Genomic DNA, 12,491 nt, shown 5'->3' with positions numbered 1-12,491 from the left:
GGGGATTTCACAACGCCGTGGAATCAAGGGCACCCTCGCGCCATCTACGTGCTTGCTCCCTGTCTAAATTTGGCCCTGTCATCTCTGTTCCTTCCATGGAGGGAACGCGCTCTCCCTTCCCCGCAGCGTTTCTGAGCCGGGTCAGGTTGGTATGAGCACAGGGAGGCGAGGAGTCCAGGTACCTTCTTGGATGCGATGTCTATCTGCCTTCTCCACTCACACCTATGTGGCTGTAGTCACCTCCCTGAACTGTCTTACGGTGGGCACAGGCTCAAGCCCTCAATTTTCTGCACAGTGCATTCATACCTGCCTGGCAGCATCGCCTGTAGAGCAGATGCCCCCCACCCCATCCCTCCCTCTGAGCGCTCCTGGAAGCAGCACATGCCTCTGGCAGGACCTGATGTGACCACATTCAGGGGACGCCACCCCCAATAACACTCACGCACCCCACAGAGCCTCCAAAACACACTCTTAGGTTATCTCCACGGTTGGTCCATGGCGGTGTGGGCTCTTCTCTGCCATCTGAGTGTGGCTGCCCCAAGCCCAGCCGCCCGCAAGCAGTGACCCCACTGACAACCAGCTCCCTTTGGACCTGCCAGCTGTGCCGTTTGCCATCTAGAGGCAAGAGAGTCACTGGTCAGGTCCTTGGGTGGGCCTCAGGACCCTCAGAAACAGAGCAGACAGCTGAAGCTAGGGAGAGGCTACCACAGAGTGCCGCCAGGTCTTCTGGCCACGGGCAAGGAGGGTTCGCTGTCCCTTGGTCACCATCAGCCTGCTGCAGGAGCCCAGCCCATCCTTGCTGGGGGCTGGATGTCCTCACAGGCACCCAGGAGACCTCTGCCCTGAGCCTGTGTGGCCGGACATGGTGGGGCAGCAGCACGGCGCAGATGTGGAGACCAACCTCACGCTCATCTCGACAGCATCACCTGCTCTCGAGGGAAGCCGTGCAGCAGCCACAGGTCGTGAGCTTTGCTTTTCGGCTGCAGGCGACTGTAGCAAGGGCGGGCTTGGCCAGCAGTGCCCCAGCCACGAAGTCGTGGTGTGAAGCACCCCCCCACACAGTGCATCCCCTTCACAGAGGTGGGTGAGGAGGAGCCGGGGGCTGAGTGCGCCCTGAGCTGGACCTTGCCTGGCAGAGAGCACCGGGTGGAGGTGGCAGGACACCGGCAGCTCCTTGACCGGTTTGGTAGAGGCTCCTCAGGTGAGATGGGGACACGAGGAGGTGAAAAAGCAGGAAACCAGGAGCCTGAGCCCCTGGAAGTCCAACTGACAGCGAGGGCTGGGTCTGGGTCTGCTCTCCAGCCCTGAGATGGTCAGGAGGGGAGCACAGGACACAGGAGGAAGGGCTGCAAGGTTCGGGCAGGGAAGGGAAAGCCGAGAGGGGTCTTACAGCTCTCTGCAGCTACCTGGTGGGAGGGTGCAGAGGAGATGGAGCCAGATCTTCTGAGGTGCATAAGGAGAGGAAGAGGCACCAGGAGTGAGCTGGGAGGTGGGACATTCCTCTTAGATACTTGGAAAACAAATTCACTGTGAGAGTCACCAAATATTGGAACAGAGGCTGGAGAAGCTGCTGGATTTCCGTTAGACCTCAGCTGGACAAAGGCTGGAGCAACCACAGCTAGGCTGGCCCTGCTTTGGGCAGAGGGTCGGTCCCCCAGCCAGAATTATTCCCCGTGCCTGTTACGACACACCTGAACGATGCAGGGATTTCATTCCCAGGTGCTTTATCTCCGTTACGCAAGGCTTTCAGCTTGGTGCATGCAGCCTTGCAGCTGCTCTGTGTGAGCTGTCCTTCCTTTTTGTGGAGAGAGTGGGGGGTCTCCTTCCTTTTATCATGTAAGCTCCAATCCACAGTGGGAGACCTGCGGGGCCCGGGGAGGTTACCAGCCCGGCTGCCCTCTGCCTGCTGCTGTCACCGTCCCGTCCTCCCACAGCACCACCCCAAAACGACTCAGTGCCGTGTGTGCGAGGAGCCCAGGGAAGTTTTTTTCTCAGAAACACGGTGTCCGCATGTCTCAGCAGGCTTCTGCACGGCTCCCCTCGGCTGGGCTGCTCCGCGCACGCTTTCGGCTGGATCCTGGTTCCCCCGGTGGAGCTGAGCTCCCCACCTGCCCCAGCCCCGTGGCGCTTTGTGGTCCCGCAGAAGGAGAGCCTTTCATGAGAGGCTGAGTGAAACTAAGGCTTTGTGCATTTGAAGAGCAGGTTTTCTCCTGGAGAAACCTTGCCAGGCTCTGGGAAGTCTCAGCTGTGCTGGGTGAGGCTGAGTCACCCCTCAGAAAATGGCATTATCCTGGGAAATGTGAGAAATTCCCAGCACCTTTACATCTGTCCCTCTTGGTGACCACCCACCCCAAGGAAGAAGCAACCCCAGGTGATAAAAAGTCACAGCAGGGCTGTCCATCAGCAATTTGGGGGCTAGCTATTTTTTTTTTTCAGCTAGATTTAGATTTTGCGGTGATCTGTAGACACCTTCAGTTCAGGAGTGCCTGACAAGTTTGAACAGAAAACCCTGCACCACTCTGGGAGCAGCATTGGGCCAGCGAGCCCTTTGATTGCAATCAGCGAGTTGGCAGGAATCCCAGGAACTCGCACAAAAATGCTTTGAAGAGGCCAGATGCACAAGGTGTGTCCCTGTGAGCGTGTGGGGTGCGGAGTAGTGATTCACAGCATCGCCATGCGATGCTTGGTGCGCGCACATGCAGCCGCTGGACCGCAGCGAAGGCCCCCGTCTCCCTCCGATCACCAGCTGCCTTTTTTTTTCTTTTCTTTTTGTTAATCTCTTCAGTCTTTCGCCTATCCTGCTCCAGATTTGGCACAGGTTTTGTTTCCCTTTCAGCCTTCCCCTGCTGCTGCCCCGGTGCCTGCGAGCTCCAGACAGAAAGGCAGACAGGGAATTTGCTTCAGGCGCTTGCAGATGCAAGCTCTGCTGCACTGGGCTTGCTGGGGATGACACTCACCGTGCCCTGCTAACTAAGCATCCCCAGCCCGTGATTCAGAGCAGAAGCAGCAGTTTGCATAGAGGTGCAATAAACTCCTTTATTTAAGTACCTTTTGCTCTTTTAGAGATGGGATTGGAGTCAGTCGCAGAAACCTGGGAGATTCCCTCCCTTGGGCTAGACTGTGCAAACTCGCCCCGAAGAAACCATTGTTTCTTGAAAGCCTCTGTAAGCTCCCTGTCCCCAGCTCCCCAGCCCAGCTCAGCATTTTGGGCGAGTTATGAAACAGGGCAGATGCTGGAGCACAGCATTTGTATTATCCGCCAGCAAATGACTGGATGTGATAAACACTTGGCTCTCCCGTGCAGGGACAGGGTGAGGGCTGTTCCTTGCCGTGGGGAAAATGACATTACAGGTTTGCAAGAGCTGGGCACTTTGTTGTGCAGAAGCCATCTGACGCTGACAGCCTGTCATTGATTTGCGAAAACATCGTTTGGCATCGATAACAAGCGTTCAGGAGAAACAAGTAGGACACAGGAAAGCAACACCCAGGTATTGCTTCGCTGTTCCCTATCCAGACTGGAAGCACACAGACATATCTCCACTCTGAAAATGAGCACAGGAGCAGCAGAAAATCCTCCTCCATGTTCCTGCACATTGGCAGTGATCTTGGGCAGTGCTCACCCAGGCTGGCCTCCCCTGGGCATGGCCTAAATGTCCAAGCTGGTTGGGTGATGGAGCAGAGTGAAGCTGCTGCATCACTTGGGTGAGACGTTGGGAACCTTGGGGAGGGGAAGCCAATGATAATTAGGCTCTAGTTGCTCTAGGTCTGAGTCTCATTAACAGAGTTTGGGTTTCTGCTGCTGGGGTTCACTGGAGAAGCACCCTGGAGCAGCAGCAGGTGTACAAAGCTCATCCTACCTAGGAACATGCCCCGTGCTTTCTGATATTGCTCTTGTTCCCATGAAAACCAAAGTGCGGCATTGCTGTGGCCACCTGCGTGTCCACAAACCACCAGGGAAACACAAAACCTGATGAATGGGAATGAAATAAAGTGTGTTCGGTGTCCTCCTGCTGCTTTCGAGGAGGGACCCAGCGTCTGTGAGCTGCCAGCACCAGGTCTAAGGTCACCTAGACCCCAGGCACTGGTCCCTCAAGGGATGGAGGAACCCCCCCAAGTCCTCTCCACTGTGGAGAGTTTGGGGACTCTGTCCAGCAGTACAGAGGAAGCTGCTTCTCCAGCCGTGTGTCCTTGTCCCATGCCCAGGACCTGGTGCCAAGGGATCCCAGGAAGCTTCTGTCCAGGGCGCCCTCCCCTTGGCTTCCCTGCTGATGGGGTTTGCGCCTCTCTTCCTCCGTCAGCCTCTAGTGGCTCGGCAGGAGCTTTGCCAGCACTTGCTGTGACCTGAAACTGAGCCCCCCAGCACCGAGGGTTCTGGTTCTCTGCAAAGGACTCGCTGCAGCCCGGCTTGGCAGAGAGAAACCTCGCCTTCAGAGTCAAAACCCAGCGTGTGACTTCTCACTTAGCCAGGTTCTCTTGTAGTCGTCTTGCTAAAAGTCCTCGCTTCTTCCATGCTACCCCAAGCCACTTGCAGAGGTTGCCCCAAAGCTTTGCCTGGTGCCTGTCCTGATTTATACATGGATTTTATACTGCTGCTGCCAAAGGGTCCACGACCCCCATGTTAGGTGCTACACAGGCACCCCTGCAGCCCTGGGCTTAGCAGATTTGCAACCTGTGCAGGCAGAGGAAGTTTTTTGCACAGGGAGAGCTGGACTGAGGGAGATGGGAGCATCGCTGTGGGGCCATGGTGGTGGCTGGACCCCTGTGGGACCAGGCATGGCGGGCAGTGTTGTGCCTCTGACCCATGGCGTGTGCAATGCTGCCTCTTGCTATCAGGGCTGTCCCCAGGCTCTTGGCACTGGGACACCATTTCGATCCATCTTAAACCAAGAGAAATAACGCAAAACAAGTTAAGCGGGCTGCACGGGAGCTCCTCCAGCCTATGAGCACCGTTTCATAGTGAGACGCACAGCCCCATATCCATGGCCCCATTGCGAGGGGGCGCAGCAGTGTCCGACACCCACCCACCCCCCCTCCCACCCTTCCCCTCTCCCTGCTGGGACCCCCCCCCCAGTTTGGGGCAGAGCTGGGACGAGGGCAGCAGAGCCGCGTGCCCTGCAGCGGCGGCGCGGGGGCCGCGAGCGAGCGGCGGCGGCGGGGAGCGCGTGGGTGTGTGCAGGCAGGGCTGTATATCCAGTCTGGCAGAGGGTGTGCCTGCTCACACGGCGGGGAGCCGAGCCGGGAGCAGGAGCCCTGAGACACCCTCGGCTGGGGGACGTATGGCAAGGAGGGGCTCGGGAGATTAACGCCAGAACGAGACGCGTTCGCTGTCGCCTCGTGTCGCGCGCGGTCAGGTGCAGTGCAGCCCCCTCTCCCCCCAGCCCCGCGGTGTGCAGCCATGATTCACTCTCCACTGAAGACTGCGTTGGCATATGAGTGCTTCCAAGACCAGGCCAGCTCCACGCTGGCCCTGCCCTCGGATCACAAGCTGAAAACTAAGGGCACGGGGAAACAGCGGGTCCAAGAGCAAGTGATGATGACGGTGAAGCGGCAGAAGCAGAAGTCGTCGGTGTCGTCGAGCGTGGGACACTCCAACCGAGGTAATGTCCCACCGTGCGGTGGAGAGCAAGGGGTCCCCTTTGAGAACGGTGCAGGTGCTGTGGGGTGCCCCTGCTGTGAGCTTTTGTGGGGTTTTGTTCATGGGGTCAGAGCGGTTTGCATCTCTAACGGGGTGCCTGGGACAGGGGATGCCGGGGTCTCTTGCGCGGGATGGAGGCGTTACGGCAAGGCACGGCGCTGGTACAGCGAGTCCATCCCCGGGGCTCTGGGCTGTGTCTGTGCCGTGCTGCTAGCCATTTGCTCCCTGGCCTTGAAGCTGCCTAAAAGCTTTGTGAACCTCTCCTCCGCAAGTGTCCCCTAGGAGGGCTTCTCCTCCAAACTCATCCCCTCCTGCAGGCAGCCAACGCCACCATCATCGCGGCTCCACCGCGCCGTGGGGCCGGCAGCTCTGGGGCAGGCAGGGAGCAGGCAGCTCTGCTACGCACAGGGCATGGACCTGAGCTCTGGCAGCTCAGGCTTTGCCTCCAGAGCTCCCAACGTGTCCCCCATTTGAAGGCTGAGCCTCGGGGATGTCCCCGTGTGAGTGGCAGAAAGGGAGTGAGAGGATGAGAAATGTCCCTTCCTTACCGCAGCGGTGCAGCGGGGATGCTTCGCAGCCCCCTCCGTTTTGCAGAGGGGTAGAGCAGGGAGCAGGCATCCGGCTGCTCCACCTCCACGCGGTTTGTGCAAGTCCTCAGCTGAGTCCTTCCTCTTTTCCTCTTTGGCTTGAGGCTCGGCAAATTGTCTTCTTCTCTGTCCTTGCGTCTGGAGGAAGCTGACTTGGAGGGCAACCCAGCTTTCCCCAGACAGGAGCTGCAAAACCAGATGGGCACAGCAACCACAACACAAAACCTCCCGGCTCGGTGGTGCTTTCACCAGCAGCTGCGGTGAGCTCATTGCTCTGGCCAGGCTTAATGGGAAGAGCAAAGCCTCAGGCTCTGGGGGATGGGGGCTGCTGGGGCTGGGACCGAGTCCTTCAGCGTGCCTGGGGAGCGTAGTGTGCGTGGAGGTGTTTGCAGGGAAGCCGGGTGAGCTGGGCTGGTCTCTGATGGCTCGTTCGGGGACTACGACTCGGTAGCAGCTTTTCCGAGCTGGATCTGGAGGCAGACTCCAGCACCGGTGGGGTGGCACGGTCCAGACATGTTTGGGGCTGGTTTGCCAAGAGGCGCTGGGAAGGAGTGGAGGTGGCATTCCCGTAGGAGCCCTCCTGGATGCGTGCATCGTAATTGCTGCGATAGAGGGAATAGAGAAGCTTCATGGGAAAGACGTGTGTGCAGTGATCCAAAATCTCTGCTTTCTCTCTCTTTTTTTGCACGTTTGTGGACATGGACTCCTGTGGGTGGGTGGGGGACGGGGAGAGGAGAGCTTTCTTTTGCCACCAAAATGACAGGCGATGGGAGATGCAAATCCCCGCCTCCCTCAGGAGGGTTTATTGCTTACGGTGTTATGGTGCCAGACCCGACCAAACAAAATACAGCCCAGGACGAGATGAGAGGCTCTGGAGGGGAATGGGGCACCACCAGACCCCCTTTGCAGCAGAGGGTTATTCCAAGGGGAAGCAGGCAGGGGGACGTCTCCCACTGCTGCCCATGGGCAGGAAGGAAGGGAGGCAGAGGGGGATTATTCTGCTTGGAGAGGAGCCCAGGTGAAACCTCTGGGAAAGAAATAAAGAAAAGCAAATTCCCAAGCTGCCCGTCTCTGCTCGACAAGCTCAAGCTAAACCCCTCCTCCAGACACTTTTGGGAATGTCTGGGAATGGGAATTGCGTGGAAATGTGCAGCTCTGGTTTCTGCGTCCCAGGGAAGCTGAGTCACATCCAGCTCCCAGCAGCTGCCTCCAAACACGGGGCTGAGGCTGCCCCGTTCCCACCGCGGGGCGGCTGGGCAGCACCGAGGTCCTGGTGCCCCTTTTTGATGGGCACGGGTGGTTTGCCCTGGGAACTGCTCCTTCCATGCACTGCTGGAGGGACTCCCAGAAGGGCAAGGAGTTCCCATTTATTCTCCACCTTTTCTCCTGGGTGGGAGCCTGAGAGGGTCAGGCTGAACTTTCAAGGGGCAGCATTGTATCATATTGGTTTTTACTGCTGTTGGTCCAGAGGGCAGCTGAGCAGACCTAGTGAGATGCATGAATGTCTCCTGCAAACAGGCTGAGGGTCTGTTGGGGTGGACATCTGCCACGTGCATCCCGGTATGATTTCTCTGAGATGCTCCTCAAAGGCAGCACAAGCTGGGGAGTTTTTAAAGCCCCTTGATAAGTGTTCGAGCGCTGTTCCTTCTGTATCGACCCAGCTCCAGCTGTCAGTCCCTGCACTTTGATACGTGGCTTGAGCAGGAGCTGAAGAGGCTTCCCCCAGCATCCCAAATGCCTTCACCCCTGTACGTAGGATGTGGACATGGGCATGTACCCCACCTGCACGCAGCAGGGATGGGATTGTGAACCATAACTGATGTCTCTTTAGAGGGAGCAGATGTTCCCTCAATGTCCTGCTATTGGCATCTACCAAAAATCAGTTGGTTAATTGGAGTGCAGCAGATCAAGGCAGTGAGGCCGCTGTCTGAAGATCCTGGTGTCATGCACAAGACGTGGAGCGGTGGCAGGAGAAAAGGCCGAGCTGAACCAGTTCCTCCTGGCCATCAGCGCTGATCTCCCAAGTCCTCTGGGTAAAGAAAAGCTTTGCCAGCGCCTCGTCACGGGCTGGCGAGGTGCAGCAGCGAGCAGGGATCTGAGGAAACCCAGACTGAGTGTTGTATCCACCGGTGTCGCGGCTGAGCCACGAGGCAGAGGCTTGCTATGGTTGAGGGAAGTCCCACCAACATCTAATGGGGGAATTACTCCCATGTGCATGGAGGGCATTGCGGACAGTCAATGTTTTGACTTCCGTAACCTTCCCCTAGCAGGAGATGGGTCAGGGAAAGCTCCTCCACAAACCTTTCAAGTTATTGAGTATAGAAAGGGACGTCCCTTCTGCTCAAAGGCCAGGAGGCAGAAATGCAGCCTGGTCATCCCTGCACGGCTCTCAGCTGCTGGGATTTCACCAACACTTCTCTCCTAGCAGGCATCCTGCTTTGGGCTTCCCACAGGCCCTCTTCTCTTACTACTTTTTTCCTATGTTTAATCATCCTCATTGTTTTAAGGCTGTGCATGGTTTATTATTTGACTTGTCTAGCCTGCGCTACCGGTGACAGGTTCTTGTCTTGCCTTTCCCTGCCACAGATTAATATTTATTAATATGCCTCCATTGCCACAAAACTCCCTGTTAGCTTTATGTGTCCAGCTGAAGTCTTCTACTGTCATGCTTGAAAAATGGCACTTGTGACATAACTCTTCTAGCCATCAGCCTCCTAGCTTTAAGGGCTGCAGAGTTGCCTTTGAAGAATGTAAATAACTGATTAGGAGGGACATAAAGCTCAGGCATATTGTGTTATATCAGCTCTTACTTTGCTCTGCAATGATTGATAACAGAGGAGGATTGATAACAGTGAGAGGAGGAGGAGGGCAAGGCTGGCATGTAGTGGAGCTCACAGCGATTAAGCAAAAGCTTTTGCAATCCTTATCTGTTGTACTTAGCTTTTACAGTCTTGAGCTTTCCCACCGAAGTTAATGGGATTTATTGACCAAGTTCTGAAGGAAATGCTGTGGGGCAATGGCAATTTAGGGGTGGGAGAGGGGTCCCTGTGACAGCCCAGCCAGAGCCTGAGCGGCCCTCAGATATTTTCTGCCCACTTGGGAGGCTGTGCTTCAGTGAGTGAGTCTCCTCCATGTTTTTTCTGCCTCTGTCCCACCTGTTATTTACCACTAATGCAGTGGTTTTAATCGACTCTGTGTCTGTGCAAGTGCAAGTGGGTGCTTCAGAGAGCTAAGCAGCAGCTTGGATGCCAACAAATGGGACACAGGCATAGCTAGGAAACAGTGTCAGGAACTTCATCATTGCCCCAGTGAGCAAGTCCACCCCCTGCCAAAGTGATTTTTTTGTGTTTTGTTTTGTTTTAGTATAGTTTAGTTTAGTTTAATTTATGGAGACAGTCTGTTTTACCCCAGGGTCTCAGACGGACCTGTGGCCATCCTGTATGGTCTTTACCCGTGCGGTGGCTGAACAGCAGAATATCCTCCTCTCCCCTAGGGGTGGTTATACACAGCCAAGCTGCCTCTCAGGATGAGTCAGGCAGAGAACTGTGTAAACTTACAGGACAAAACAAAGCTGATGTTTTCTTCAGCCGCCTCCAACATAAAATCCCCAGGTTCTTCCTGGCCTTCATACTGAGCTCTCCAAGCAGCAGAGCACGGTGCTGGGGTGGCAGGAGCACCTTCTCCAACCAGCAAGGCAGCTTCAAAATGCCTTGAACGTTTGAGGCTTTCTATAATTATATATTTACAACCTCTTATGTGCAAGTTCTTGGAGGTGAAGGCTACTCTTCAACAACTGAAGAACATAGACCTGCATGAAACTCCTGGCCTCTTGAATTTGTCCACTGAATGGTGACTTTACAATGAAAATTACGTGTGCCTGAACTGGTTTATTTTTGGCATTCCCTTGCTCAACCCCCAAGCCTCTAGTGCTGTGCTTGACAGGAATGGATGCTGAGAAAAAAAGCATGGTCCCGGGGGGACTGGTCAGGTTAACCCATGAGTCACACCCAAAATCACTTTCTTCCATTTAAGGGTGCTGTTGACTCACAAACAGCGTCAGGAAATTCCAGCCTGCAGACACATTCTGTTTGCACAGAACAAGAGAATGATTGTGAGAAGTAATTCCCAGGAAACTGTTATGGGATTGCACTCACCTGGCACAAACTTATCATCTCAAGCCCTGCCTTGCTTCTGCTGAAGCCCAATAGTAATCTCATCCTCTGGAGGTTCATGGGAAACTACAAGGTAGGTAAGCAGTAGGTGAATTCTGCCCCTGAATTGCACCTCCCTTCTCAGGTCGATGGCTATTTCCTTCACACTTAAACACAAGTCCTGTGAAGCTTAATGTATATGAAGCAATCAGTGCTGGAGAAATATTAATAGGCATCTTGGAACAATGCTCACCGAGTCTATACATTTTATGGAAAACGAGATCCTGTAGTTTTTCTGCACAAGCATATGTTTGTGAACCCTCGCTGCTGTTGCTTATTCTGCATTCAGTGGCGTTCTGCAGATGCTGCCGTCCGTGCAGTGCTGCTCCTCTCTTGTTGACAATAGAAAGAAAATCTCATTACTTATACTGCATCTATGGGGACGATCTTCCTGAGAAAATGCAAGAATTTTTAGCCACGTACCAAATCAACATAACAGGTTCAGGATGCCTCGGGCAAGGCAATAAATGAGATATATTCCAAGGATCGGTGGCTGTAGAAGACCTGAGTGGCTTCGGGGCCTTTGTGGTAGAGTTTATCCAGTTTATCTAACAGATGAGTCTTATCAAACCATCAGAGATTAGGATATTTCTGACATTACCCACCAGTTTAGGTGCATAACTTGAGACAGGTAAGTCCTGATTTTGCAGTTTGTTAGACATTCAGAGCTTTCCCTGGAAGTTAATTGGGGTGTAGGGTTTGCACTTCCTCGTAACGGGACCTGGGATGCCACAATTATTGAGCACTTTTGAAAATGAAATTTAAATGACCTTAAACTCTTTTGGACCATCTGAAAGGTGTTAAGGGAATTGCAGCTTGGAAAGAGAATGAGTCGTTCCTTTTTTTTTTTTTTTTCTCGTAGTGATGAAAGCAGCCCTGAGTTCATAATGATGGAACTTCATATATTTTCAGGAAAACAAAGTATAAACAGAGTGATCTTTCAGAGACTGGTGATGGAAATTAAAGGCAATGCTATTTGTTTTTTTTAGTGCTTGACTATTTTAGATCCTCGGGTGTTAAATAGGTGTGATCGTCATTTACCAAGCCCATTTGTTATTTACAACTTACTGAATTTAGCGAGCCTTGCTCACACTATTTGTGTTGATCCCATTATTAGTCTTCAGACCAGGAAAGCATTTTGTCCCCATCCAGACTGGAAAAAGGGTTGGGGTGCGCTTTATCTTCAGCAAAGAGGCGAATTTTAGTTACCTTCAAGTCAGAGTAAGGGAGGTGAGTTTCAGGTTCAGAGCTTCCAGGATGAGCAGCACAAAATATCACCCCATTCCTCACATATAGCAAAGACCCAAGATATCGGCCAAGTCTTCGGCCCAATCTGCTCTTGTCCACTTGTGGATTTTATGGCACTATTTTTATTTTTTTATTATGGTCTTTTGTGCTGAAGACCTTACGGTGTTGCTCGCAGTCTGAGGGTTGGAGTTTCTAGGGGCTTTTCTGAATAAGCATCTTCTTTGAGTTGCCTGCAATGGCAAGAGCGTGACTTGCTGACTTTCTTTCCTAAATCCCTGTTAAGTTTTCTAACTCTGTTATTCTTTGCTGACAATTTGAAAGGATGCAAACTCACTGGAAAAAAAAAGAAAAAAAAAAAAAGAGTGCTATGCTTTAAAGGTGCACCCACTGGGACCACTTTCTCCTACTGACGGTGCTTTTTTCATTTACAGGTTCCATGTACGACTGTTTAGCTGATGGTTATGGCTATGGGACATCCCGAGGCAGCTATTACGCCAAAACCCAAACAGGAAACAGCAACTGGGGGTATCCGGTAAGCTACTCTTTTATCTGGGAACTGTGGCATGCTCTTGAGGTAACCTGCACGGAAAGCAGCCTCTAGCAGGAGAAGTCAGGTGGCAAGGTCACAGCACTTCGGAAACTTGCCGTAGAGAGATTGTGTGTGGCTATTTTAGCAAGTAGCTCCATGCAGTGGGAGAGGATCAGTAGATGGAATCAAGGGGCAACAAGGACCTTATGTCGATGTTGTATGTGGCTGGCGATTTTACTGTGAACAAGATTTAATTTGGTCTCATGGATTAGTATCCCAAC

The 12,491-nt window shown here is 53.5% G+C and overlaps 1 protein-coding gene across 1 annotated transcript in view; it reads left to right on the top strand.

Annotated features, from left to right (window-relative positions):
- Window positions 1-5,204: 5,204 nt before the first annotated feature.
- The window catches only part of PKP1 (plakophilin 1), a 45,450-nt gene continuing 38,163 nt past the window's right edge, over window positions 5,205-12,491 (top strand). The window contains exons 1-2 of the mRNA XM_066982995.1: window positions 5,205-5,597; window positions 12,113-12,213. Coding sequence (XP_066839096.1) covers window positions 5,396-5,597; window positions 12,113-12,213 — 303 coding nt within the window. The 5' untranslated portion in view covers window positions 5,205-5,395. The remainder of the gene's footprint in view (window positions 5,598-12,112; window positions 12,214-12,491) is intronic.

The sequence above is a fragment of the Anser cygnoides genome, chromosome 25 (assembly GCF_040182565.1).
Source record: "Anser cygnoides isolate HZ-2024a breed goose chromosome 25, Taihu_goose_T2T_genome, whole genome shotgun sequence".
NCBI lineage: Eukaryota > Metazoa > Chordata > Aves > Anseriformes > Anatidae > Anser > Anser cygnoides.
Note: the sequence above shows the minus strand (reverse complement) of the source record. Positions and strands in the feature narration are given on the sequence as shown.